The sequence below is a fragment of the Myotis brandtii genome, unplaced genomic scaffold, assembly GCF_000412655.1.
Source record: "Myotis brandtii unplaced genomic scaffold, ASM41265v1 scaffold289, whole genome shotgun sequence".
Classification (NCBI taxonomy): Eukaryota; Metazoa; Chordata; class Mammalia; order Chiroptera; family Vespertilionidae; genus Myotis; species Myotis brandtii.
The window spans coordinates 687,268-704,916 of NW_005361048.1; the positions used below are offsets into that span (position 1 = coordinate 687,268).

The 17,649-nt window shown below is 39.9% G+C and overlaps 1 protein-coding gene across 5 annotated transcripts in view; it reads left to right on the plus strand.

Moving 5' to 3' along the window:
• NOL4 (nucleolar protein 4) overlaps positions 1 to 17,213 on the plus strand; it is a 228,959-nt gene extending 211,746 nt beyond the window's left edge. For all 5 annotated transcript variants that reach the window (XM_014542009.1, XM_014542011.1, XM_014542010.1 and 2 more), the window contains one exon: positions 15,336 to 17,213. In XM_014542009.1, the coding sequence (XP_014397495.1) occupies positions 15,336 to 15,529 (194 nt within the window). In that variant the 3' untranslated portion in view covers positions 15,530 to 17,213. The remainder of the gene's footprint in view (positions 1 to 15,335) is intronic.
• Positions 17,214 to 17,649: the final 436 nt, after the last annotated feature.

The window sequence follows — 17,649 nt, forward strand, 5'->3', positions numbered from 1 at the left end:
CTGGTGTTTTGCCTTTTGTTTGTTTGGGCAATGACTTTGGGCTTGTCACTGAGTTACAAAGAGCCACCTCAGTTGTGATTTGCTGCATGTGTCCTGGTTATCCTGCTACGCCTGGCTTTTCCCAGCAGACGGTCTGAGTTGTTCAGTGTTGTTCTTTGCTGTATCCTTAAGGGATCTTTATCTCATCACGCAAAAGCCAAAAGATGTATTGACTAAGCACTCAAAAAGTCAGCCTGTGTGACCTTGAGCAAATCGCCTAGCCTAGCTCTCCTGACCTATTTCTTTGTAGCCTTTAAAAAGGAGCTCTAAATACCTTTCATCTCAAAAACCCGCACTGCCTGTCGCGCTAGTGTTGGCTCTCACCACTTTGATTTCTTTTATCGGGGGGGTGTGGGGAGGTTGTTTTAACAGAAAGGCAGCCTGATTGATCAGGCCCAGGATTGCCTTTACGTGGGGACTTCCTTCATAAATTCTGGGAACCCCAAACATTCTAACTTTGTTTAAAAAATGTTATCTTTAGCTTATTTTTTTTCATTTTTTAAGACATCAGAACAGTCATTCCCTGTAACACATTTGGAGCCGTGGAGAAAGGAGCTACACACATATACATAAATCTTGAGAGCTAAAGAGGATATAGACGATGAGCATTGCATGACATGCCAACATCGTATCTGAAGGCCAACAACTCCAGTTAACCTAAGTGTGAGAATTCTTGACTTTAAAGTTTGCAGAGATGTCTGAAAAGTGTAGAAGGGAGCAAGGACTTTTTTTTGCATTTATATTTCTTTATTTTTCTTTATTTTCTTTACCATTTATCCCCCCTGTACCCTGTTCCACCCCACCCCACAGTCACCACGCTGTTGTCCGTGTCCATGAGTTCTTCCTTTTCTTTTTTTATTTAATTATTTAATTATTTTATTTTATTATTTTATTTAATTATTTTATTTAATTTTTGTGGGAGCAACAACTTTTAAGAGACCAAGTTGAATTAGCTATACATCTGACAATGTATAAAGCAGATGAAGACCACCAGAATTCAAACCATTAACAGAAAAACTGGGAAGTATGATGTGGATTGGCAGCATAAATAGTAGGACAAAGATTGAAGGAGATACGATGCTTGCAGGACCTTTTAAGCCAGTGTAATAGGAACATCAGCCCTGCAGATTGTACTGTGTTCAAGAAGAATGCAAAGGCAGAATGAGAAAGGAAACGTAACAGTGTTTGGATTTAACAAGTATTTTTGGGTCCTCGTGTTCAAATCACTGTAATGGGTGCTTTGTTAGTCTGTTCGGGCTGCTAGAATAAAAATACCGTAGACTGGATGGCTTGAACAACAAACATTATTTCTCACAATTCTGGAGGCCGAGAAGTCCATGAGCAGGTGCCTGGATAGAGCCTGCTTCCTGGTTCTTAGATGGCTGTCTTTGCACTGTGTGCCCACATGGGGGAAGGGGAAAGGAGCTCTCAGGGTCTCACTTGTAAGGGCGATAATCCCATTCAGGAAGGCCCCACCCTCCTGATTTACCTCCTAAGGACCCCATCTCCAAATCCCATCACATTGGAGATTAGCTTCCTGTAACTGAATTTTGAGGGGACTGCAAACAGTCTGTCTATAGCCACTACTTTGAGAAACAAGGTTGAGGAAGGCAAAATCACGGACCTCAAGAAACTGACAGATCAATTAGAGATAAAACATTTGTCCTCTTCTTGTCTACATCTCAAAATCCTTTAGGACTCTGATTAAATAGCACTTCCTCTGTGAAACTTCACCTGGCTACCTCCCACCCTTTGGGAGATGAGTCACTTTCCTACATGTGCCTTTATTCTAGCACTTCACTCACTGACTTGTGACATGTTTTCAAATATTTTCCCTATGCACTCCTTCAAAGCTGAAACTCTGCCTCGTTCACGGTGACGTCTCCTGAATAAGGCCAGACATAGGAGTGCTCCACTGTAGTGACATAATGAATACCTTTTTAAAAAATAGAACATGTGCTGCCCCAAATCAAAAAGCCACAAAGAGAATTATTTATGTATATCGGAGGGCAGGGTGAAGGGCTTCTCTTTGATAAAGGAATCAGGAAAGAAGAAAGACTAACCTGAGTAGATGGATTCTGTGGATGAAAGAGGACGGCTCCCGGGTGTGGTATAATTTTGAATACAGTGGCGGTAGGAAAAGCCTGCCCGTGGCAGAGACCTGGTAGCCTGGACAGGGTGCCCTTCAAACCCTCCATTAGCCAACCTCCATTTGTTTAGAGCTGGCAAGAGTCTGCCCCCAACAACCCAGATTTTCAAGTGGGAGTGTTATCAAAATGACAGCAGTTGCAATTTGCATGAAGAGTTTATTCAAATTACCCAACTGAAGTGAGAAGCAAGCAAGCAGCCAATCCTCCAGTTATGATCACATCCAATTGCACAGGACTCCAGGCTGCTTTCTTCCTATCGGGAAGTTCACACTGAGCCGTCTACAGGGGGCAGCTGTGGTTCGCTGTGTGATCCCGGGGATCTCAAGTGTAAATTATATACATGAGACGTAAGTCAGCTACTGAGCTTTCCCTTCCATGAGCTCCACTGGGCAGACTTCAATTTGTTTTTCAAATCTGATATACACTGGGCTGATGGGCAGACGGAAATCTAACAAGACCAAATTGTAGGAATAATGGCCATAATAACTAACATTTGTATGGCAATTGCTAGTTTGCCCGAATCTTGACATTCATTATCTTTATTCCCCACCAACATTCAGGATTTGTGGCTAAAAAGGTTCTTTGGATCCTGGCCTGTAGTTAGGAATTGAAGGAGGCCTGGCCTTAAGATTTACCCACCCCCCAGAGCTGGTCCATAATGCGTAGCTGGCATTGTACACGGACAGTGCTGTCCCTAGGCACCAGCATTTGGAAATGTCACTTCTCACTTGAGATTTTCAAAGAGGTGCTTCTGTTTATTTACTGCCTTCACTTCTCATCAACCATTCACTCTTCAATCCACTGTAAATGGCTTCTCCCCACCATTTCACTGAAATTGGTCAGGGTAAGTTTATCAGTGAGTTCACTTAAAGATTATTTTTTCCATTTATCTTATCAGATTTTTCTTTATTAAGGTATTACATATGTGTCCTTATCCTCCCCATGTCCCCCCACTCATGCCCTCACCCCCCTGGTGTCCATTGGTTATGCTTATATGCCTGCATACAAGTCCTTTGGTTTCAGTTATTTTAGGATTCTAAGAATTGCTAATAAATTGTAATATAGATATTTAAAACCTCTTTGACATTGGCTGGGATTTGTAAAACTAAAAACTATTGACCTAAAGAGGTAAACTGAGGCAAGCTAAAACGGTGAGTTTATTCTGGAATAACAATTCAGAACAAGCAAATGGTAGCAAGCTACAGGTGAGTGGCTGGGAGTCTGGGCAGGGACTGTAAAGAGGAGAGTTCAGTCAGATTCTGTTAAAAAAATGGAGACACAAACAGTCCAGTTATACAAACAAGGCTCAATTTAGCTCATTTTGCAAGGCCAACAACCTGGGTCGTTTTTGTTCATGCCTCTGGAATCCATAAGCAAAACTTTCCAAGGTTGACAGGAGACAACCTCTAGCATTTTTAAAATTTTTTATTGATTAAAGTATTACATACATCTCCTTTTCCCCCCCTAGACTTCTCCCTAGTGTCTGTGTCCATTGGGTATGCTTATATGCATGCATACAAGTCCTTTGGTTGCTCTCTTACCTCCCACCCGCTGCCTTCCCTCCGAGGTTTGACTGTTCAATGCTTTTCTGTCTCTGTATCTATTTTTGTTCATCAGTTTATGTTCATTATATTCCACAAATGAGTGAGATCATGTGATATATATCTTCCTCTGACTGGCTTATTTCACTTAGCATTAATGCTCTCCAGATCCATCCATGCTGTTGCAAATGGTAAGAGTTCCTTCTTTTTCACAGCTGTGTAGTATTCCATTGTGTAGATGTACCACAGATTTTTAATCCACTCATCTGATGGGAACTTAAACTGTTCCCATATCTTAGCTATGGTAAATTGTGCTGTTATGAACATGGGGGTGTATATATCCTGTCTGATTTCCTGGGATATATTCTTAGAAGTGGGATCACTGGGTCAAATGGCAGTTCCATTTTTAATTTTTTGAGAAAACTGCATACTGTTTTCCAGTAGTGGCTGCAGTCTGCATTCCCACCAGCAGTTCACGAGGGTTCCTTTTTCTCCACATCCTCACCAGCACTTGTCGTTTGTTGATTTTTGATGATAGCCATTCTGACAGGTATGAGATGGTACTGCATTGTTTTTATTTGCATCTCTCAGATGTTTAGTGACTTTGAGCATGTTTTCATATGTCTCTTGGCCTTCTCTATGCCAACCTATAGCATTGAAGACAATTCCAGTATCATCAGTTTTCTGTAAACCAGTCCTTCATGACTTTTGTTTTCCTGAGGGCACACATGTGAGACTTTCTATTTTTAGATTGAATTTCTTGACAAAACACATTTAAAAAGAATATCCTTGACGTTTGCAGGAAGCAAACCCGAACTTTTAATGATTGGGATTGATGTTACTCACTTGCTGGAAATGTTAAAGGAAAGTGAGTGCAGCCTCTTTCGGGTTTTCGGGAGCCCTCAATCTTTCACCCATTTCTGAAGGTCAAGGGTCTCTGAGAAAAGGAGAGGTGAGCGCCCCGTGTTTGCCCTGAACTGCCAGCGCATGGCATTGGCTTTGCAGCTCAATATCGGCCAGCTCTTCCTGGCATCAGCTTTCTAAAAGCCTGTTCTCTCCAGTAAAAGGCGTCTTTATGTACTGCAGATCCTTTTGAGAATTTTGAGTTGTGCCTTCTCACTGAAGCAGGGGAATGAAAAGGAGACTCCTTCTTGAGCCTGCTGGTATACCATTCAGGACTGTCCAGGTGGCATGAGTTTATTATGGTTGGCTTGTTGTTTTCCTTACACAACTCCCTTCGGCATGTCCTCTGGGAATGTCTGAACGTGTCCGTTAAATTTGACTGGCCTCACCAGCCCTCTGCTACTCAGGAAAGAGCTCTCTTGGGGAATTCAGAATGTTCTACTAGTCTAGGAAGTGAGAATTATCAGTTATTATAGATGAGGATTTACGAACTTATTCCTGATTGTTTTGTTTATCTATCTTTGTAAATTGGTGATTTTCTGAAGTGGTATGCTCTGTTTCTTTTGTTAGTCAATCTGCTATAGGTTCTTTGTGGTTACCATTAGGCTTACATAAAAATGGAACAATAATAAAAGTGTAAAAGAATAAAACAAATCTCTAATCTTTACTGAGGATATTCTGGAGGTTTTTATCGTATGTTGATCCTTGTTACTATATTTCCCATTCATCTGTGGGAATCATTGGAAAGATAAAACTAATAGTGGCCCAAAAAGGTAGAACCTGAGTCTGAGCTCTCTGAAAACCAAGGAATGAACACTTTTGTTTTCTGGTTTTAGGAACTGTTTCCTGTTGCTTGAAAACAAAAAACTATATAAGCATATAAGTACATATATAAGAATTCATTATGCTCTCATGTAGTGTAATTGATTCAACTGAAGCTAACTCCTCTCTTTCTTTACTGCAATATTTGTATTTTTCCCACAAGCCAAAAGTATGCAGAAAGAGAAGCCTGCTAAGAGTCTTTCCCCTCACAAATCTCTAAGACTACTGGGAAAGTGACTCACTTTCAGATCATCCTAGTTCATCAGAATGATTTATCAGGACTCTGCAAAACACTGAATTGGGAGGTCAAATGGGAAGGCCATGCGCTGAGTGCCAGAAATTAGCAAATATAAATAGACGAACAACTAAGAAGGCCGATGGGGGAAAGGACTGAGTCTTTCCTAATTGATTGTGTAGAGACAGTCAGTGAGATGAGAACAAAAATATTGAGATGTTTACGGTTTTTCTCTGAATAAGATACACTTAGATGCGAAAAATGAAATAAGATGAAATACAGAAGGACCTGAAAAGGGAAATTTTAATAGATGGGTTTTTAAAGACAGGTCCAAGAGATTTACATTTTGAGGTATATGAAGATTCAGCTAAATTTGTCTCAGGACAATCGGGTGTGTAATTTTTTAAAATGTATGGGATATTGACTATTATAATCTAAAGTAAACACTCATGATGGAGCTGTAACTTTACCTATAATTGCTGTCAGTGTTTGATTTTTAGTTTTTCTAGAAATAAGACATAATTGGGGGGAGGGGAGGGGGGACCTATATACTCCCCTTTTCTCCTGGCATAATGCCGTAACCAGCTACCTGGCCTTGACAGCGATCTGTATCTTGCTTTTTGTGTTTTCTTAAATGTCTGTAGAATACGGATACCAGCATATTGTTACCTACTTTATAAACACCCTGTTCCTTGGTAACCTAATGTTGATTAACCAGCCTTTAAGTAGAGAAGGGTAAATGTGATGAAGTGGAGAGGAGTAAAGTATTTGACCGAACAATCGTTAGAATTACAGCAGACCTAAATGGGTTTAAAGATGGCTTCAGTTTGACATAGACCTCAGAGGAGACAAACATTTCCACTGAACTGTAGCATCTGACCATCTCTCCCACTCAAACCCCTAACAATGGCGTTACTATTAGGCCTGGGATCACTCCATGTTTTTTTCTGTTGTAATCTATTATTTGTTAAGGGACAGATGCATAAGTAAAATGTAGCTCTAATTTGAGAAAATAGACCCATATAAAACAATCTTCCAAGAGTAAAGGAAATATTTGTACATATATATGCCAAAAACGGTCTTTTAAGAAAAAAGCTTTGGAGTATAAAAGATGTGTTACGTTATAATGAAGGGAAATCATTTTTCAGAAAGTCACAATTGTCTAGAAACTATGTGCCCCAATAACATAACCTCCAATTAATTAATTACAAGAAGAAAATGACACATCCACAATCATAGTCATTGACTTTCAACACACTTCTCTCAGAAACTAATGGACAGAAAAAATAATTTAGATTTGAAAAAATAATTAAAATGTAATCTGGTTATATCTAGAACCTACCCCAACTATCTGGTAATACACATTCTTTCTAACATATTGACCACTTAAGCAACTGATGACAACCAAAGACTTAATATACTGATAGCATTGTGTTCAGAAATATTTGTAATTAGTGGGACAGAAAACTGGTTTGGTACTCACATTAGAAAATTAAGAAGCTACTCATTTAACTCAAGAAGTTAGAAACAGAAAATGCAAACTACAGAAGAAAATAAATGGAGAAATTAAATAGAAAACAAAGAATAGAGAAGACCAACAAAATCAAAAGCAGAATCTTTGAAAGATTTAAAAAAAAATATGAGAAGATGAACCAAGATAAAGGAAGCTTAAAATAATAGGAATTCAAATAAAGGAACAAATAAAAATGTTTATACCTTTGTGATGGCATACCTGACAATTTAGATATGATATTATCTTTTACAAGTATATAATTGACCAATACACAAAGGAATAGCTATTCCAAATGTATTTTTGATGATTAAACATATTGAATCATTATTGTAAAACTCTATCCAGCCCTGGCCGGTTTGGCTCAGTGGATAGAGCGTCGGCCTGCGGACTCAAGGGTCCCAGGTTCGATTCCGGTCAAGGGCATGTACCTTGGTTGCGGGCACATCCCCAGTGGGGAGTGTGCAGGAGGCAGCTGATCGATGTTTCTCTCTCATCGATGTTTCTAACTCTCTATCCCTCTCCCTTCCTCTCTGTAAAAAAATCAATAAAATATATATTTTTTAAAAAAAAACAAAACTCTATCCATTAAAAAATCAGACCCAAATGGTTTACAAATGAATTTTACTCAAACTTGAAGGACTAAGTAATCACATTCCACAAACAGATCTAAAAGAGAGGAGAAGAAAAGGAAGTGGAAAGCACCAGGCTCATTTTGTGATGCTTCTGTAATCCTATCATCCAGAACAGTATTGCCTTTTTAGGCAAATTATATTGCAATGACTTGCGAATATAAATGCAAGTCATTAGCATACTGACTCTAGTATCTGCTGTAATCCAGGCCTTATGTTGAGTGTTTCAGAGGCATTAGCGATTTTGCCTCAATGCTGAGAGTAACGGTTACTTTTTTCACCCTTTGGCAGAAAAGTATGAAAATACTGATAAAATACCTCTATTAAACATCTGATCAAAATATAAAATGAGCCTGCAATCAAAGTAAGTTTACAAGTGGTTCATGGATTAAGTCAAGCAGGGGAAGTCACATACCTACCGATGGTGAGTTTATTAAATTGTTTGCTCACAGTGACTGAAGGAATATGTCCAGAGAAAACAAACTTGTTTGTTAGCATTATGACAAAAACTGCTTGAAGAGTTGAAGAAATTGAGATATTGACAATATCAATAGTCAATTTAAAAAAGCAATTCAACTGATTTCAAGTGGTTTTTCTTGTTTTTTAATAAGTTGAGATGTTGTTGATACTAATCTCTTGTGTACTCTGAGTTTGAAGTGACAGAAGAATTAGCATCTATGCATAATATGAATGAAACAACTTTAGCTGAATACATTTTCAAAGTTAAAGAAGAAAACGAATTCAGTACAACCTGAAGTAGAATTTGCTAAGAAGGGTGAAGCGAAAATAGGCTTGTTTGGACAAATTTACAAAGTTCGTTAAAACATAAGGCAGCTGGTAATTCCTTGAACTATTTATCAGCAGGTAAATTGTAGAAAACGTTTGCATCTATTATGTGTTGTTGAAACAGTAGTGTCAACTTCATTTGTTCTCATTTCATCATCACTTCTATGAAATTTTGTCAGAAATAGAATCAGATCATCATGGTAAAGTTGTATTGCAATTTTTCTCAGGTCAGGGCTAAGACTGAAAAGAACTGTTCTCACATTATTAACAAACAATGAATGGCTTTGGAAATTTTGCTACAGAAATGACAAAGTTTCTTGATTAAGTTAATCTAAAACTACAAGGCAGAATAGTGCTTTTATGTGAAGCTTTTGCTGTGCTCAAGTTATTTTGCTGATGACCAACGTTGTTTGATCACAAGTAATGATTAGCTGCTTTATAAACTTCCCACACAAATTTCTAGTTGATATATTAACTGAGCACACACTACAGGCTCAGCAATTTTTTTTTGGTCCTTGATGTAAGGGCTTAAGTAAATTCCCATCTTTCAAAATTGTTTTCACTGCTCAATTGCAAAGCTTCCCCTTTAAGTGGAAGTAACTAATCTGCAATGCACTTCTAAGAGGCAATTCTGTAGCAATAAATGCCCTCCTCAGACAAGTCAACTTTACAACTCAAGGACTAGAAAAAGAAAGCCCACAGTTAGTAGAAGAAAGGAAATAACAAAGTCCAGAGCAGAAGTAAATAAAATAGAGACTGGGACTGTTGAAAAGATAAACAGAATCTATAATACTTTCGTAGACTTGCTAAGAAAAAGACATGACTCAAAAAATCAAAATTGAAAAGAGAACACATTACAATTGATACCACTGAAATATATAGGATCATAAGAGACTACTATGGATAATTATACGCCAACAAATTGGACAGTCTAGAAGAAAATGGATAAATTGCTAGAAACATAATCGACCAAGACTGAATTATGAAGAAATAGGAAATTTGACAGAATAATTACTAGTACGGAGATTGAATCAATAACCAAATCTTCCAACAAAAGCCCAGGCTTTTCTGGTGAGTTCCATCAAACTCATCCACAAAATAGAAGCGAAGGAAACACTTCCAAACCCATTTTATGAGTCCAGGATTACCCAGCATCATCTCAGGTACCCAAGCTGATCATCGCAGGACCTGGTTTCAAAGCATATTGCCAGGAGCATGTTGCAGACTTTTATAACAGATGCTGGGAGTCAGGAAACCACTGCTACCCAACTAGAGGGATGACTGGGGCAGGGACAACCAGGATCAAATTGAGGCTCTAGCCATGAACGAACCAACAGCCGCCACCTCAGTATGACCTCGTGTTAAACCTGGGCATCTTTGGGCCCTTGGCCGCTTGTAGTCTCTTGAACATTTTTAAATAGAAATAAATTATGGTTTAAAATAAACAGCCCGATCACCACTCGCTCCAGCCAGCAGGCCGTCCCTACACACCACACCTTTGCTTGCCTTCCTCTGGGGCAGCCGCCCTTCTCTACCTAATACTCACGTTTCCTCCGAGCTGGGCCACGGCGGTGCAGGACAAAGGGCCAGGCTCTCTTTATGGCTTCGGACAAGCCAGTGAACCTGTCAGGGCTCAGTTTCACCTGCTTTAAAACGGGCGGTCATCCTGCTCTGCTGTCCGCGCCCAGATGTTGAGAGGCTCTGAGGGGAGAAGTGGGCAATAATTTGTCCACTTGTGAATATTTTTGCTTCCCTGTCTAATCTAATAACTTGGAAGTTTTGAATAAACACTCATCCAAAATAATTTTTTGTGGTTTTCATTTATATATGCAATCCTGAGCCTGTAGATCCAAAAGCAGTCAACTTTCTTCCAGAAAACAGTTACAGGTGTGGATGGCTACTAAATTACTGAGCTATCTATAGAGTTGCCTGTGTTAACACATTGCGTACCGCATAGAAATCTCTAAGACATACGCCAGGGACCGCACGTTTTTGGGCAAACTGCACGTTATTTAAATCATCATAATGCACTTTCGATGTTGTTTTTCAATAATTATAACATTTTTATTTACAAAAACAATTAAAGTTCCTAGTACTTTTTTAACGTATGGTACTGCGTAAAACATTTTCCTCTATGAAGAGGGACCAAACAAAATTTACATAAGTATCTAGATTCGCTCCTTTTTCCATGGGCGTGAAAAACGAGAACACTCGTGAGCGGTCCTTGACAGATGGCGCGCGAGACACGAGAAAACTCCTGAGCAGTACGAAATGTGTTAATAGTGATCTGAGTAAAAAAGTGGAAGCCCTGTCTTCGTTTGGAAGTTTATCTCCTTGAGCCAGAGGTGGAGAGTAATCATAAACTGCAGTCCAGATTCCATTTCCACAGATTTAACCAACCCAGATGGGAAATATTTGAAGACAGAAAAAGTTATGTTGTTGCCGACATCTCCTACATAGGTAGGCCAATGATGGCTGCATCTGTACAAAACACACACTGACTTGGTCATTTTCCCCTAAATAATACAGCACAACTATTTACATAGCACTTACATGGTATCAGGTATTAAGTAATACAGAAATGATTGAAAGTATATGGAAGGATATGCAGATACTATGCCATTTTATATAAGCGACTTGGACATCACAGATTTTGGTATCCTCAGAGGTCCTGGAATTATTCCCATGGATACCAAGGGATGGCTATATTCAAATAAAATAATTTCTCTTACCCCAAAGAGAACTGGAGCCCTAATCCCACCCTTTCTCAATCCCAGTTGAGAGCACCTAACAGCAACTTGGCAGCAAAACCATCACAAAATGGTACACCTTCCAATGACGCAGTCAGGCAACCAGGCACTAGAGACTTACAGAGCTGAAAGCAAAACCCTTTCCGTTTTCTTTCATAAAGATTTGCATGGTCCTGGGATTCCTGAAAGTTAAAAAAAAATTTTTTAAGTAGCTCATGATGCTCACGGTGGGACCAGGGCTCCAGTTCTCTTTGGGGTAAGAGAAGTTATTTTATTTGAATACTAGAGGCCCAATGCATGAAATTCATGCAAGGGGCTCGGCCCCCACCTGCTACAGCTTTGTCTGGAAGGACATCGGGTCTAATTAGCATATTACCCTTTTATTATTATAGTCTTCCCTTGGTATCCGTGGGGGAATGATTGCTGTTAACGATTTGCTTGGATGCTTGTTCAGTCATTTCTGTTTGCAGGTGTGACCTCCCTACCTCTCGCCCTTCCAGCTTGTTATGTGAGCATCAAGATTTTATAACGTGAACGAGTGGAAGCCAACTGCTGCTGCGTAACCAAAGCTTTGAAAGGCCAGAGCAGACGTGTATATACGTTTCTCTCGGATGTCAGAGTTCTTGTGTGCTCGTCTCCTCTCTGTCCTAATTAAATTCCAAGGGAAGCTATTTCTCTCTCCTGGGACCATTGCCTCCTGGCTGACAGAAGCCTTCTTTCTCCCTCCAGCGGAGAGGGTGGACGGGGTCATGTCTTGACCTATCTCCACGCCTCAAGGAGAACTAGAAGGATAAAATAACATCCCTGGTTTAGTTCATGAAAGGAATACCATTCTCTGAAAAGTTCTGTCTTTAGAAAAATCTGTTGAAATACTTTCAAGTTACAGAATCATTACAATTTTGAGCGTGCCTTTAGTTAAGTGCTTAGTTATATTCAAGGACTTCACATCTATTACCAGCTGAAAATTTAATAATTATAGCAATTAAGTGTTCATTGTCACAGTTCTTACCTTTAACTATATAATAAAGTCTTATTAATAATCAAACAAGAATTGATATAAAAGGTCTTAACACAAATGTCTGATTTGAAGATCTTTAAAAAACTATAAATTTATCTAATTAAATTTACTGGGGGCAACATTGGTTAATAACACAATTCTGTAATACACCATCTGTATATTGCATTGTATGTTCACCACCCAGAGTCTAGTCTCTTTCCGTGGCCGTAAATTTGACCACTTTTACCTTCTCCATCCTCCCCCCACCCCACCCACCCCTGTCCCCTCTGGTAAACACCATACTGTTGTCTGTGCACTTGTTTGTCTGTTTGCTATGGCTTTCTGCTTTATATATCCCACATATAAGTGAAATCAGGTGAAATCGTATGGTTCTTGTCCTTTTTCATCTTATTTTACTCAGCATCATACTCTCAAGATCCATCCATGTTGTCACAAATGGCAATATTTCATTTTTCACAGACCAATGGAATAGAATTAAGAGCCCAGAAATGAACCCACACACACATGGGAAACTAATAATTTTGGACAAAGAAGCAAAAAACATACAATGGAGAAAGGAAAACCTCTTCAATAAATGTTGGAAAAATGGGAATGTAACTAGCCTGCTATGAACTCAGCATGGTTTAAAGACAACAGTAAAATATATAGAAAAAAAACATAGGCACTAAATGTATGGACCTTGGTCTCAGAGTGGTTTTCGTGAACTTAACCCCAAACACAGGGAAAGTAAAAGCAAAAATAAATGAATGGGACTACATCAAGCTAAAAAGCTTCTGTAAAGCAAAAAAAAAAAAAAAAATCCTGACAACAAAACCAAAAGGCAAACAATGCCTCTGATAAGGGGGTCAATATCCAAAATATACAAAGAACTTACACAGCTCAACAAAAACCAAGCCATCCAATTTACAAATGGGCTTCCCCAGGAGGGCGTCCAGAGGGTCAGCAGACACATGAAAAGATGCCCAGCCTCACCTGCTCTAGGGACACGCGAATGACCACCACAGTGAGAGACCACCTCACGCCCGCTGGAATGGCTGTTCGCCTTAAGAAGAGAAGTGAGTGCTGAAGAGGGTGTGGAGAAAGGGAATCCACTTACACTTCGGGTAGGAACGTAAATTGGTTCAGCCACTCCGGAGGTTCCTCAAAAAACTAGGAATAGCGCTACCATATGACCCAGCAATCCCTCTTCTGGGTATCAACCCGAAAAATTGGAAAACACTTATATAGATCTATATATGGGGGGGAGGAGCAGCTGGGGAGAGGTCAATGGGAGGAGACATCTGTAATATTTTCAACAATAAAGAATTTAAATTTAAAAAAATCTATGTAGCCCTATGTTCTTCGCAGCATTATTCACAGCAGCTAAGACATGGAAGCAACTGAAGTGTCCTTCGCAGGTGGTTGGATAAAGACATGGTACATGCATGAGAAATGATGAAATATAAATGATTCAGTAAACATTTACAAAATGTCAGAAGGCAGAGCTATCTGACTCGCTTTAAATATATGTTAAGAAAAAAGTTGCCCTAACCGGTTTGGCTCAGTGGATAGAGCGTCAGCCTGCAGACTGAAGGGTCCCGGGTTCGATTCCGGTCAAGGGCATGTACCTTGGTTGCAGGCACATCCCCAGTAGGGAGTGTGCAGGAGGCAGCTGATCGATGTTTCTCTGTCATCGATGTTTCTAACTGTCTATCCCTCTCCCTTCCTCTCTGTAAAAAATCAATAAAATATACTTTAAAAAAAAGAGAAAAAAGTTTTGACACATGTTTTTGCAAATAAATACAGAAGGGACGTGAACAGGACCTAAACCAGTGTTCCCAGCCCAGTGTCTTTGTGGCATTGTTTGTACTAATCATTTGCTTACTGCACACTTCAGACTTCACTCTATGTCCACATGTTTAATCATAGTCAACCGCACAGAAGCAAGCCTTGGTCTGAAAGGAAAAAGTACCCAGATTCGCGTCCATATTGTGCCACTTACAAGTTGACTTAAACATGTGACATGCTCCCCAGCCTCTCCGTTCCCTCTGGTTGATGAGTAACTCGGCACCATTAGCATTACAGCCGGGGGTGTTTATGTGTCTGAATTGGTGGGGTCTAATCATTTAACAAACAGCAAATGAAAAGCATTTGTGAGCCGCGTCATTTACTCGTCAGAGAAACTTCTACCTGTGGGAAGTAGACCCGACATTGAATTTTCTAAAAGGCACACATTAAAGAAAAGGTCTTTCCACCATGAGAGGTGATTGCCAGAAATTAGACCCGGAGAACGCCCAGCCGCTCATTTTGCATCAGTGTTGCTCTTTAGTCTTTCTGGGTGGTAACTTTTTAAAAAAATATTTCAGAGAGGGAGGAAGAGGGAGAGAGAGATAGAAAAGTGGTAACTTTTAAAAAAAATATTTTATTTCAGAGAGGGAGGAAGAAGGAGAGAGAGATAGAAACAATAATGAGAGAGAATGGTGGATTGTCTGTCTCCTGCACGCTCTCTCCTGGGGACCGAGCCCACAACCCGGGCACGTGCCCTGACAGAGAATGGAACCTTGACCTCCTGGTTCACAGGTGGACACTCAACCACTGAGCCACACTGGCTGGGCCTGAGAGATGCCTTTTTTTTATTATTGATTTTTCACAGAGAGAAAGGGAGATGGATAGAGTTAGAAACATCGATGAGAGAGGAACATTGATCAGCTGCCTCCTGCACACTCCCACTGGGGATGTGCCCGCAACCAAGGTACATGCCCTCGTCCGGAATCGAACCTGGGACCTTTCAGTCCGCAGGCTGACGCTCTATCCACTGAGCCAAACCGGTTAGGGCTGAGAGATGCCTTTGATTAAAGGTATCAGCAGCTTCTCCTGAAGGAGTACATGAATTAAGTCAACAACGAATTATGCTTATGTTCAAAGTACCAGAATGAAAACTGTGTTCTGATTCTGTGACCATTTCTCTAGGGCCCACGGATCTCAGCATGAAGAGGCAGCTGGCGCCCAGCTCGGGGTCCTCCAGCAGCTCCAGCTCCAGGCCCCAGCTGAGTCCCACCGAGATCAATGCGGTGAGGCAGCTGGTGGCCGGGTACCGAGAATCAGCTGCATTTTTACTGCGTTCCGCGGATGAACTGGAAAATCTCATTTTACAGCAGAACTGACTCGGAAGGCCATCCTCATCACTGAGGTCTCCGTTTGCACTAATGACATTCTGACTTCCCAGCAGAGAGGGCCCTACTGCACAGTCTTAAGGGAAACACTTCCATTCTGCCACCTTGTCCTGGGTCCGTAGTGTGATGTGTTCAGGTGCTTCAAAGGAACGCTGGCCTCTGAAGCACTTGAGATGCTGTGTGTCCGGCCTGCTACTTTTTGTTTTCGTGTCAGCATAACTGTCTGGGCCAAAAAAAAAAGGCTGTAGATTCCTACTTCAAGGATAAAATGGAAGAAGCTTGTGGTGTAAAGAATAGCTCCAGATCCAACTGAAATATTAGTGGAATTTGCTACTGACTTATTGGACTGAAAGCTGCAGGATCTGGCAAAGAAGAAAACACAAAGCCAAAATTTCTTGTTACAGGTTATCACAATGAAAAGGATCTTGTATTTTAAAAAAATATATATATATGTAATTTTTATAAAAAGGAAACTTGTTTTTCATTCAAAATGGTCATTTTTACTTTGGTAACTTTTTCATAGGTCCTAAAAGAAAACTGTTTTGAGAAACTACTGTAAGTACCTTTTCCACATCCCTTTGCCTTCTCCTCTTTCCAAATTCTTTCTACAAAAATAACACTTGATGCTGGAAAAAACAACAACCCTTGCCTATGTTCTTTACATCGTCATATCAGGAAGTACTTCCAGGAGAAGCCTGCACTCACGCTGACCCCAGGCAACACTGCAGCTTTGCCGTAGAGGTTTTCATCACAGTTTAATATTTCAAAAGACATATCGTTGGGGGGGAGGGGGGTCGCACCTTGGTTTCCTGCAGCTCACCCCACACAGCCGCTGCTCTGTCTGACAGGCATCCCTCCAGCAGCAACTGGATGTAGATGTCAATGTTAGGAGGTTGCAAGTGACAATCTGAAAATTTGCACTCATGTGTAGTTTAATTTTCATTTCTCCATTTCATAGTTTCCAAAAAGACCATTGCCTCTCCTGATATGACATGTATGATTTACAGTCCTGGGTCAACATGGTGTAAGGGACTCTTGGTGGCTGCAGTGGCAACTTAAATGACCGGCCCCTCCTCGACCCCATCCTCTGCCCTTCTTTCTGATTTTGTAGCGTTGGGTACACATGAAGGGTGTTTTCTTTGTGCACTGAGGCGAGCCTGTTTTTAAGCTATGTAGGGAGTACATCAGTTAATGCTTCTCTTACAGTTTTTCTGTTGTTTAGCTTTGGTTGGATTAAAAGTTCTTTGCGCATTCCTGAACTTTGCCTTATTTTTATGTAAAATTTATGTCATTCAGTTTTTGATACGTTTAGGCATCAGTGAAATTTCTTATCTACTTGTTATAGTTTTTCAAGTAATGACTGTGATTGTGACCAAGTAATGTGCACTTTTTCTTGTAACTGTGGACATTGCTATGCTTTTTTCTTCTAGTGTTTCTAGAACGACTGTTCCTTACAAGTTATGTAAACAAAAAACAAAAACAAACAAAAAATTTTGTGATACTGTTGGTGAATATAATGTGAAAAATCTTATTGAAATATGAGTATTTTGGAAATACATAGATGCACAAACATCTTTTAAGATGTGGATTTAGAGTTTGCTTATTTAAATGAAAATTCAAAAATTGAGGGCTGGTATAATTTTGTTTTGTTGGGTTTAATAAACAGATTTCTGTGTTAAAACAATGATTGCGAAACCTTATAAACTTTCTGAACAGCATCATTATTAACTTTTAGCAGTTTTTAAAGCTGAAATGATATTGTGTGCCTACATTTACCACAAAATTCATAACCCATACTTGTACTCAGAAACAGCCTAAGGTGCCAGCGTCTCCACAGCCAATCTAATAATTTATTCCAACAAGGGGAAAGCAAACTAGCAAAATCAAGGATGTTTCATTTGATTATTTAAATCTGATTTAAGAATTTATTCTTTTTGTTGTTAACCCTCACCAGAAGATACTTTTTCCATTGATTTTTTTTTTTAGAGGGAGGGGGAGATGGTGGGGAGATAGAAAGAGAGAAACGTCAATGTGAGAGAGACACATTGCTTGGTTGCCTCCTGCACAACAGGGACTGGAATCGAACCTGCAACCCAGGTGCATGCCCTTGA